The 13,000-nt window shown below is 36.7% G+C and overlaps 1 protein-coding gene across 1 annotated transcript in view; it reads left to right on the top strand.

The window, feature by feature from the left end:
• The window catches only part of LOC115245637, a 50,249-nt gene that overhangs the window by 26,965 nt on the left and 10,284 nt on the right, over positions 1-13,000 (top strand). Inside the window, 2 exon segments of the mRNA XM_029824046.1 lie at positions 1,687-1,990; positions 2,441-2,744. Of these exon segments, the coding sequence (XP_029679906.1) occupies positions 1,687-1,990; positions 2,441-2,744 (608 nt within the window).

Below are 13,000 nucleotides of genomic sequence, written 5' to 3'. Positions count from 1 at the left end.
TATATATATATATATATATATATATATATATATATATATATATATATATATATATATATATATATATATATATATATATATATATATATATATATATATATATATATATATATATATATATATATATATATATATATATATATATATATATATATATATATATATATATATATATATATATATATATATATATATATATTATATTATATATATAATATTATACACAATTATACGATTTTATTATTTTATTGTTATGTTTTACGGCACACGCATAAACACACTTTATTTTATTTTGTTTTATCTTAATTTAGATTTGATTATGTTAGCAGATAGCAATTTCTAACTGCGGTTATTGTTTTAACAAGAAGCATCACGCGCTCTCAGCATCTTAGTGCAATCTCTCGAAGAAAAAGAAAACAACGGCTGATAGTTCGGAATCCCAAAGTTGTTAGAGAGCAAAGTTTCCGCTCGCTGGTAGTGGATCGATTGTGTGCGTGAAAGATATCTCAGTAGGATATAAAACGGAAATACACTCGCGCGTGGGAGTCCGCGTGCGCGAGCAAGGGATCTGTTTGCCTGAATTTCGAGCGTTGCTCATCAACGGGAAAACAGGGGAAACAACGGAAACGGACGAAGAAGGCGAGGAAACGCGGTGATACGCGACGGGTATATTGTCGTCATCGGTTAAGAAATGCGAGCGTCAGTTCATCATTTATTGTGAATAGCGCGAGTTCCAGCCGCGAGTGAATGCGAGCGCGCGTGAAGTCATCAATGAAGATGGCTATAACTCAATGACGCTCAAACATCTATTTCCACTCTCTGGCACCCACCGTTCTGAAAATAGTGCCGCGCAAAATAACATGGAACTTACGTGCACCTTTGTACCCGTGCTCCTGTCGATGCACCCAAAATAGTTCCCGTTTAAAAAATTTCTCTCTCTCTTTCTCTCTCTCTCTTTCTCTCTCTCTGATTCTCCTCGACCCTCGCTTCGCTCTTCGTTTTATATCGTTATCCCTCGACATCGCGAAATACATGGCCGCCTATTCGATTCGGCGACCACGAAATGAGCTCGATTTCGAGCTCGATTTCGAGCTCGATCGGATCCGCATCGATCAATTCTCGCGCGAATCAATCTGTTTAGACTGATATAAATCGACAAGATGTTGAAACGATTCTACATTATTGTCAAATATGTCAACTCAAAGAGAGTACAATGTAAAATGACAAAATATTCAATTAACTTGAAATAGTAAAATACTTTTTTTTTATTAATTTTTGCGTATAAATTAAATTCAAACTTTACAAATTAAATAAAAGTTTATTAATTTACATATAGTATTAGAAAGAGATATAAGAATTTTTCTAGATCTAAAACTAATAATTTTTTAAGCTTCTAGCAGAGCGCGTGTATGTGTGTGCTTCTCTATTCTTATGTTCTAGTCTTAAAATATATATCTGAAAATATAGTTTCAAAATAAACAAATGTTTCGGAACAATCTCACTTTACGACTCTGCACAAAATATATTTGGCTCATTGAAAGTTTGGAGTTTGAAGATCAAGCTTCTTCAGTTTCAATACAAATCCCTCTTTGATCGTGTTTTATCGAATATCGATCAGAATTTTTTATCCATCTTAGACAAATGATAGACGGATAAGAATGATAAAGACACGACGATGGTTTTTAGAGACCAGAATAGAGCCGCACGAGGTGATCATCACACCACCCCCGGAGGAGCCGCGTCTGAGTCAAGCGAGCGAAGGCAGCGAGGCGCCGAGCGAGACGCCCTCGGAGACGTCCTCGCCGTCCGGCAAGACGAGACGATATCGTGGCGACACTAGCAAGAGGAGAAAGGGCGTGTACATAACTCAATGGCCAGAGCCCTTGGACGCGGACAGGAACAAGCTGTCGGCTCAGAGCAGCGAGGAGAGAGACGAGCCACCTGCGACGCCCAGCGATCTGTCCGACTGCGAGGGCCACACGCCTCGAAGGTAACCGGAGAACCTATGCTTGGATCCATCGAAATAGAACGGAAGTGCGCCTGATACGCAGACGCGCAGATCTAACGTGCTCACAAACTCGCGTTAATAATAGCCTTAACGAAATAATTACGGTTTCACGTAATCGGTGTGAAGGAAGAGTAAAGTTGCGTTTCGATCTTTGGTTTGCCATCTCTTTTCGCGCACGAAATTTTATACATCAGCAAATTTAGAAACGTTAATATTATTAAATTTTAAGAAGCAAATGTGCGCACAGCATTCGAAAATTTTTCTCCTACTTTTGGGAGAAGAGGCGTAAAATATTTTTTCCTATCTACCCAAAATTTTAATTTTATTCTCAAAATTATATCTGGTTCGATTCCTCTGATTTATATACATATATATCAATCTGTAAATATTTATGGAAAAATGATAACGTTCTCTTTTTTATTTCCAATCAAGGTATAGCAAGAGACCCCTTCGCGGACCCTACGGGCAGATGCTGGAGGCCGAGATGGCGAAGCCGCGTACCGCCGACATCGCGCTCGACGAGGGTCTTCGTCCTCGCAGAAAGATCTCGGCGAATCTCTCATACAACGCGAGCGGTAACAACAACAGCGGCTCCGAGCCGCCCACGCCCTGCCATCACCGGACGACCTCCAGCCCGACTAAACTCGAGGGACTTCCGGGGCCGAGTCCCGAGCTGCTCGCGGAGCTGCTGAGAGGGTCCTCGGAGAGGGTGGCTCGCGCACCGGCGCATCGAAACGTGAGTCAGATTATCTCGCTTCGATATAAATTGCCGGTTACAATGCCCCGGCTACATTTCGCCCATTTTTCGCGATACGACGGGGATAAGCGCGAGGGAGGGCCGTAAAGTATCCGCACGGTTCGTGCCGCGCATTTGTTATCGAGACATTTGATGCATGCACAATGTGCGCGTTTCCCTTGATTAATGAACGAGCAATTTCTTTGGAAAATTGCATTTTTTTTCGTCTGCGCTGAAAATACAATGTCGTCGTATATCTTGTATGATATGTAACACTTTTAATTGAGCGCGCCAAAAAAAGCGCGACAAAAAAAAACAGAGAGAAAGAAATTGATATTAGCTTTGTAAATCTTCACTATGGTTCATATAAAGTAATACGTGATCTCTTAATCTAATTCACTAGGTAAAATTTGCTAAGACAAAATATTTTTTATAAATAATTTTATAATATTGCTAATAAAATATTATAACATTTGCCGAATCATAAAAACGTGTATCTTTAAAAGATAGCTGTTTTAATAACAGCTAAAAAAACCGAGTATAGCATTACTCATTTATTTAATATTTTTATATCTCTCCTTTGAGAAAAGTAAATTATTTATACTCTATATGTACAATTTAGCTATAACTGATTCTCAGCATATGACAAGCTCTTTTCATGTTAAACGAATGAATCTTTGGATGAGGCACACATTTTCCTCTAAATACGAGGCATGAATACGAGCCAAAGAATTTTGATTCTGTTCCTTCCTCGAATTTTGCTCGTCTTCTAAATACAAAAATGCCTGTGATCGGGGTTATCTCGTCGTATCTCTCTGGCTCGTGCATCGGCGTTGTAACATCTGGTCGAGAGGCCACACGAGGGAAGCGCCGGTCGAAACTGATGTGAGAGATCCCCGATGTTCGGGCGAAATGGATGGCCGCGTTCGTGTTCGCGTGCTTGTTCGACTCCAGCGCCGAAAACATAATCTAATAATAATGTACGGTCATATTTCTCGGATGAGTCTGTGCCTTGGCCAGTGCACTCGAGGTTGGTGTAGCGTCCCTACGCGATTCTGGCACGGCGGGGGCGTACATGCGGATATTCCTGGTGGGTTAGGTGTATCTGGGGACCGACACGATAATTCGCTTGCCGCGATCATTTCGGTACAACTTTCGCGACCTTGTGCGATACATGTGCTTATCATTTTGAATCTGGTGTGATTCTTGTGGAGTTTTCCCGGGAAATTCCTATAACAACTGTTTTTATTAATCAAAAAACTGTGAAAATTGAAAATCTTGTAACTCTTTCTTTTACATTCTTGCAAAAGATTTTTGAAGAAAATTTTATTTCTCACATATTTTAATATTGAGTCACTCTTATAGTAGTAACAATACTAACAATAAATAGGGAAACTGGCAAATATCTTATAGTAATTTTTATTTACTACTTTATTCTTAATCTGATGATATATTAAGTTTGTGTAATTTTTTGAAGAATTAAAATTAAATCTATTATAAAACATGAAGATTATAAGTATATGGCTTTATATTAATTGTTATAGTAATAATTATCATGTTTTTTCTATTTAAGTTAATATACACACGTCTTTTTTAAATATGCTCAAAGTACTTGGCGACTCGAAAGTTAAAGAAACTCTCTTTGGAATTTAAACTGAAAATATCGTAGCAATAACACTGCGAAAAACAAGAGAAATGTTAGAATATTTATCGATTTGCTACTACATTTTAATTTACGAGCAGATATTATATGAAACTGAACTAATTTGAATCTTTAGATTATATTTTTTCCACAAAAAAGAAGAACTTAAAAAAGAGTTCAAATTTTGGCAATATTGAGAGATAACTTTTTTTTCAAAACTGTGTTTAACATTTTCGACAGCTCAATTATGTTTGCACCAATTCTGATGTATATTTCGCGGTAAAATTTTACGCAATTTTGATGAGCTTTTGCAATGTATAAGTCTTCCACCGTTATTTATCGTCTAAAAAAAAAAAAATAATAAAGAACTACGACAGCGATGGACTCAAATATATCGCTTAAAGATCTCGTCATAACGTAGTCATGTTCCCCGCTCACGTCGATTACTTAGAAGCCAAATGGATCTTTACGCCGAAATTAAAAGATTCATTCATGATAATCACAAAATATTGCCGAAGAGAATTTGTTGAAGAATTTCTTTTTACGTGATTATGCAAGATATTACAAATAAATTTGCAAATATGCAAATATCGATCCAATAAACGAGGATGCATCTCTCCTTATCGGAGAAGATATTTTATTTCGCGAATGTTTTCATTGGGATTTAAAGGGCGAATGAATCTTGATGCGCATAGTCGGCGAAATGAACGAGGCTGTTCATAGAATTTCTATCGTATTGTAACGATGCACACACGGCGGAAATTAGTCATGTAAAAAAAAAGCAAAGTTGTGTCGTTGAGAGAAAGCAGCATTGTTTATGCGACGCGAGGTCAAATGCATTAACGATTATATATCTTGGCGTGCGGCTTGGCATCCAGTTATAGTCATCGCAAGCTAAATTCTGCATTTGGCCAGAGAGCTAATATTTTTTCTTCTGTTTTTTTATTTTTTTTGCATACATAGTGGGACAAAAGTGCGGATGAATTCGTGATGCGGTAGATACGCGGCATTTGTACGCAGTCGCGTTCCCATCGGAGAGAGCAGCGACCTATTTCTTCCGCGGATACGGGAGACCCTCAGTCGACGTCATGTTTACCGCTGACGTCATTACGCCCAGGCACATCGTGAATTTGCGTTCCATTCATGAAATTCCCGTCGGACGTGGGAAATGACGTAATACTAAACACCTATCATCATCGTGTAAAGCTTACAAAAGCACGCTTGAGTACTTCGTAAGATTCTTTTTAATTTTTCGCGACATGGTTTTACTTTTTATGCACACAGTTATACATAGTTATACATTTTCGTATTCTCATCTTCTCAGAGATGAATGATTATTACAATATAAAGATATACATCGAGATTTTCAAGATAAAATATTCATTATCTTATATTGCGGCAAGGAACATAATTCTTAAATAATTTTATATTAAACACATAATTTTACTCTTTCTAATTATAATGTATTATTAATAAGGAGATTATATTTTCTGATCGTGCAATGTAAATAATTTCGAATCTAAAATTAACATAAGTTTTATGCAAATCCTCTTTTTATATTTTATATTTGTTTAAATTCTTGCCGACATAAACAGAGATGAATATTCCAGCTATATGAGATATGATTCATATTTCAATATTCATATCATTTGATCAATCGTTCATTAATTAATATCGAAACCACAAATGCGGCAACTATAATGCACGTCTAATAAGTACTTCGGTGGCTCTATTCTTGAAGTAGCAAATTTTCCTCTAAACGTGACGAAAGTAACACATGCGCGTGCGATGTATCGGGAATACAAATTCTCTACTTTATCGATAGCATTATCGGTGGAAGTTCAGAGAAACTGCGGTCCAAGCGAGACGGCGGAATTTCGACGCGTGCGAGAAAGCGTGTCGGCGCGAGAGATACACACCGTGGAATAATGAAAGGCCTCTCGGCCGGCCGTAAACTTTCGAACAATAGCGTAATCGTGGTTCCATTGACTGTTAAAAGGTGTGGACGCGGCTAGGCATGTGGGTGGTATCGGTAGATACGGGCGACTTTTATTGCCCGCCGCGCTTGTGTATCAGTCTCTCTCGGTAGACCGTAAAGGAATCTCGTGCACGCGCGATATTAAACGCAGTTACGTCTGATACAACAGCATGCAGCAAGGGTCTCTTAAGCAAGCTCCTCGACAAGAGCTATTTTAATATCAAAATGACATAAAAATGTTACAGACTCTATTTGGTATTCTTGTACTCTTTTAACATACACAGGGCTCGGCGGTTATTTTAACTTGCGACTTTCGTTAATAATATTAAAATAGGAGTGTGCGTATAAGCCGCGTTTATATTTTTAGACAATGTTATGTTTTTATTTGTAGTAGATTATTAAACATTTTAACGCATCTGTAATAAATTTGCTTAAATCAAGACTGAGAAGAGAACTGTCAATTTAAAGCCAGATGTTACAGAATCTGACTTTGGTTGACTTTTCGAAGCGCCCAAACGGGAATAGAAATCATAAATCAGCAACGCGATGCTTTCGCAATATCTCGCGACATTTCGATCGGATCGAAGAATGATGGTGAAACGGCGGCGTGATGCGAAAATCTATATGCGCGATCGCGTGGTGGACCAGGATGTTACTCTTTTAACATACACAGGGCTCGGCGGTTATTTTAACTTGCGACTTTCGTTAATAATATTAAAATAGGAGTGTGCGTATAAGCCGCGTTTATATTTTTAGACAATGTTATGTTTTTATTTGTAGTAGATTATTAAACATTTTAACGCATCTGTAATAAATTTGCTTAAATCAAGACTGAGAAGAGAACTGTCAATTTAAAGCCAGATGTTACAGAATCTGACTTTGGTTGACTTTTCGAAGCGCCCAAACGGGAATAGAAATCATAAATCAGCAACGCGATGCTTTCGCAATATCTCGCGACATTTCGATCGGATCGAAGAATGATGGTGAAACGGCGGCGCGATCGCGTGGTGGACCAGGATGTTGGACCGGATAATCTATGAATAAACCGATGAGTGCAGGGCGCGCGGGTGCATGCAAAGTAGTAGTTGCACCATATTCGCCCGCGTGGCACGTTACCGGGAAATATTTAAATATTTAACTTACACGGGATGCGTATATATAAACCACTTGGCCGCGACTGATGCCTACGGTTTCGCAAGCACGACCACTCCCCGTTTGCGCGATATTTAATTCGATCGGATCGACCTTAAGATCGCGCGCGAGGCGATCTTCTGCTCGTTGTGAGTAAACAGAATTGCATTTCCGAGTCGTTCGGACCATTGCCCGTTCCGTAAATGTATGCACGTAACTTTATTATCGTACTACGAGCAAGCTATTTGTTTGTTTGCATGTTTGCGCGATATTTTATATTGTTTACGCATTTTCGCGTATATTCTTCAAAAATTCCGAAAGCGAATTCGTTTTAACATTGTCTAAATCTGAGTAAAGCTTTCTTTTACTTGTTATATTTCTTGCAGTCTAAGTTCAGAAGTGCCTGATTCGTTTTCGAGTCGTTAAAGAAATCTTTCAGACATAAAAGATAATACATATTATATATACGTATTATCTTTTATGTCTGAAAGATTTCTTTAACAACTTCTGAACTTAGACTGCAAGAAATATCTGATTTTATATTTTTATTAAGTATTTTATAAATTACGTATGTATTTTTTTCTATATTGAAGATACTTAATAATTTAGAAATAATGGAAATAATTTTATATTAAAAGAAGCTTCGTACACTCATACATAAAGTTATTTCGGACTAACACGACGGATTACGGAATTCAGCGTGCGCTACGCAATGCGTTGCATTCTGCAGCAACTTGATAAACTTGCTAAATGCGCGTCCGAAAAGTACGCAGCAGCATTTTGATGCCCGCCGCAAGTCTGGGCGCAGACTAAACAAGCGTCGTCGAAATAAATATGGGTCGCGGAATGTTGCAAAAATGCGCTCTCATAGAATAATTCAAAGAGTGTACATGCCAAGCTACTACCACGATCGCATTCCGGGCGCCCCGAAGAAAAATCATCATCAATTTCACCCGTCTCGATGGCACCTACGTCGACGCCGACCTTTGATGTAACTCCCCCGCCGTCACGTGACATTCTTACGAGTGTTTTACTTAATCCTTTTGTAATTCGTATTGAGAGAGAGAGAGAGAGAAATTTTTCCTTTAAAGTTTTTCATGAAAAATTAAAATGATTTAATGAGACATCACTTTATTTTTCTATTATTATTATTTTTAATTTATTTTTGATATAATAATTTATATGGAAATACGTGTTATTCTATCTTTCTCTTTGTCTCTCAATTCCGAGCATATTTATATAATCCTGCTGTAGGAGAGTAAAAAATAAAACATTTCCACGGCTTTTACTGTTCTTGACGATTTTATAGTCTTTTTCCAGGATTCAAAAAATTAAAATAAAGCTTAGTATTGAAAAGATCTTTCCCTCTGTTTCGTAACGATTTTCATTAAAAAACGCAGGTGATGGAAATTGATGCTTGTCATCGAAGAGAGAAGCGCAGCTTTAATAAACGTCTGTTCTAATGTATTAGAGAAATGAATTCACGAGCTTATCGTTCGTTCTTCGTTCGTTTGTCACGATGGTTAAGACAAAAGCGTGCATCTTCGTAAAACGGCAAAACCAACCGGTCATTGTTCTCGCGTACTCTCGGTCTGCATAAATTGTATGTTTAATTTACTTAACGAAATCCTCACATGGACGAGTTTATTCGAACGTAAATCTAAAGGTACTGCCATGTGATGCGGCGAGAAAACGTGTGAGCGAACTTATAAGCCAGAATACTGCCCGGCTATGAATTAGATCTGTTACTTGAAAGAATAAAATTACGGTTACGCGCACACGCTAAAGACTTAAGAGCCTTAGTCCAGGCCGAGCTTTGTCATAAAATCGAATCATTTGCCGACGAACGTGCGACTTAAAATTAAATATGATCGTTCGTTTAAATAGTTGGCGAAATTCAAGTGCGTCGTGAATTGTGCACACTTTTGCGAAACTTTTACTTCACTTGTATTAGATATTTCGCGATCATTTTAATTTAATTTAGAAAAATAATTTTTTTTCTATAGTTTGCGTACACACACACAATCTACATAAATTTAAAAAACAATATCTCTGATATTTTCAGTAGAGATTTCTCTCTTTCTCTTTTTGTCAGGGAAAATTTGAAGAGATTCCAGAACGTAGAAAATATTCTCTTAAATTTCTCACATAGCATCCTATCTGATCTTTCGACAAACGCAATAATTTAGTAAAAATTAATTTTAGAGTACTTTATTTCGACCGTCACTTAAATCTGACATTAGAAACCTGTTGCACGATGGCAGAGTTCGAAAGGGTTAACTCGGCATTTCAATGCAAGGTCGCGTTGCGAGACCTCGTCCCCTTCCCCATAGGACAAGAAGGGGAAGGGCGGCAGGAACGGTGCTACAGCATCCAGGATACAGCAAAGCGTGTGTAAAATCCACGTGAAAAGTACGCGCCGGCGTCCTGACGTGCGCGCGCGCGTTTAGCTTCCGTCCTCTCCGCCGCTGTTATTCTCTTGGGCATCGATCAGCTTCCTGGTAGCTGTGCGACGGGTCGCCAGTTTCAGGCGTAACGCCGCGTCTGGCTGTTGCTCGTCGTGGAAAAGCCACAGCTTGTGGAATCGCGATGCCGTCGCGATTGCTCTCCCGATAACGCGTTTGGCAAATTGGACGTGTACGCTCACAAATATTCCGATATCGTTCGAAACGATTTTTAGATTTTTCTTCTCTTCTCTCACCATGTTAAAATTTAAATTAATAATAATAATAATTTGTGCGGTGTGATGCTGCGACAGCAGGTAGCTAGCAGATTGCTCGACGTCGATCGAGTCGCACGAGTGTCTCGTCTTTGGCAATTTAAAAAAATACAAATCATATTTATTCTTTTTCGATCGAGATAAAATCTTTCAGTATTGATAATAAATATTAATAAATATATAACATAATTACGCGATGCGTGCGCGCGCGACAGATTGATGTGATCATGCAACGTTTTTAAATCTATACCTATAATTAACATTGAATATTATTCATTCGGGAAAGCAGAGGAAAATACACAAACAAGTCATTAATCGCAAGAAGCAAATTTGAATTTAACATTAAATTTTTCTCGTGCGAAATATTTTGATCAAGGTATTTATTTCGCGCGTAGCATTTTGTGTAGCAAGATGATGGACTCACAAGCGGATAATATATTTCCATCCGGAATAACAATTTTTCTGGTTATTTCAACTTGCTATAATATTACGCAACAGAGAACTAGAGTGAATTGAATAATACTCTCTCTTCTCGAATTAAATATTCAATTTTTAAATCAAAATGCATCGAAAATATAAACAGTTTTAAAAGATATAGCAATTTTTACGGGAAGAATAATTTCACGGAAAGAGAAAATAAAGTAGATCTCTTTTTTTTTTAGCGAAATCCTGGCGGTTCTATTGCTTCTTTAAGAGGACGGAAGCAACAATCATCTGTATATACACGCTCCTTTTTCTCTCTTTCTCTCTCGGCGAGAATTCAAGTAACGCGGGCGCAATTACAGGCGCGTCGCGACGCTTCCGTCGCGTGTAACAGGTTGTGATTTTATTCGAGCCTCGTCGGCGAGCAAACTCGTGTTGAAAGTGTTTACTTGCGATCGCATGGTATTCTAGGGCGGCAGAATGGCACGTGGATAAGTACTTGTAAGTACGTGGACGGTTCTAAACACGACAGGCTGTTAACGGTTCGATGCCTCGTTATATTCCGTGTGATCTATTGTCTCTCATTTTCTTTCAAACTTTTTTCTCTTTTTTCAAATTCTTTGACTACTTTGAGATCGATTCTCTTTTTGTAAAGAAACTTATCTGAATATTTTTTCCTTCATAACTTTGCGTATATTAAATACCTTGCTGATTAGAGAGTTTTAATTAAAATTCTGTCAATACAAATTTTATTTAAACATAATGAAAAAAATTACAAGATTTCGCGTTACATAATATAATGTATTTATATCTTTATAACTTTATTTATTTAATATTTTTATTCGTATTTCTATAACAAACTCTCAGATTATAATGTTATTAAACATAATGTTATTACGATAAAATATTATTACTATAAATATGCAGTTATTACAATGAAATTAATTAAATATAGTGTTATTATGATAAATTTTGCTTTGAAATGAAAAAAAGAAGAAATCTCTTATTTTCATCGCTGAAATTTTAATTCATTAAATTGTCGAGGTTTTTACTTATTTATACCATAATTACATAAGCATTTGAATTTAAAAGAATTTTAAATCTGCATATTTTTTTCTAACAAAAAACAATTGTATTATTTCTGCCGATTGTAAAGAAAGAGCGATATATTATTATGAAACATATTATTATTAAAATAAATTATATTATTACAAAAATTGCTTGCAACATTTTGTTCTGATTTTATCTTACTGTTGCTGAAGATGGTTGCTGAAAAAAACTCTTAACCATTCTGTGTGCGTATTTAGGGGCAAATCGAATAATGTCACTTTATATCTCGAGAAGACTTCGCTCAGAAATCAACTTTACTCTCTTTGTTTGACAGCCAGAATTTAATCTTTCACGTGTATTTCAGTTTATCTTATTTCGAAAAATGTTGTAGCACGCGTCGCGCAAGTCTAATCGAAGAATCGTCAAATCCGCGTTCGGATGTCAGGACCATATGGTTTCTCTTTCGACATGTTCCAGTATCAGGAAACGTGCGTTTCCTCTTCTTGGTGTCACGGTCACGTTGCACTGAATACTTCTTCTTGACCTTGTCTCGTCGAATCTGTTGAAAACTTTGCAAATTGATCACACCATTGCGATGAATCTTATCGTATCTTTTATACGAATCATTTAAAAATCATTTTAAAATGGCATATTATTCATTAAAGTTAATTAATTTTCTACATATAATGACTAGCAATTTCAACAAATTAAAAATTCCATGATATTGGCAGAGTTTATCTCTCAAACAACGATTTTCAACAAAATTATACACACAATTAATAATAATTAGAAAGCAGAACTATGTATTCGCGGAACTATGTTCTGTACACATTTATAGTGTGTAATTGTCACGGAAAAATTAATTAAAAAATCTCGACAAACTGTTCAGTCTGCAAAATATTTATTTGTCTTCTACCGCATATTGTACATACAGCTCATATAAAATTAAATGTTTACTTAATAAAGTATTAGCTTTAACCTAATGGAATTATGACGCGGTTATGACAATAAAGCCAACTGCAATTCACAAAATCACAAACGCGATCGGAAATAAAGAATATAAGATAATCAATGTTTTTTCTATAGAATGGTAAAGAGACATGCAAAACAGGCTTATAATTTCACCACGAGATAGATATGCAGGTTTTTAATTCAATCGTACTAATAAGAATAGTACTAAAAAACTCTCCATAAGAATGAAAAGGAAAGTGTAATAAAACAAATTTAATAAATAATATAAATAATAAAAGAAACGCGTGCAGGAATTACGGGACATTCTGTATATTGTAAAAAATTCATACGCAGCTTATCCT

The sequence above is a fragment of the Formica exsecta genome, unplaced genomic scaffold (assembly GCF_003651465.1).
Source record: "Formica exsecta isolate Colony F162 unplaced genomic scaffold, ASM365146v1 scaffold1234, whole genome shotgun sequence".
NCBI lineage: Eukaryota > Metazoa > Arthropoda > Insecta > Hymenoptera > Formicidae > Formica > Formica exsecta.
The sequence above is the reverse complement of the archived record's forward strand: the minus strand, read 5'-3'. Positions and strand labels throughout refer to the sequence as shown.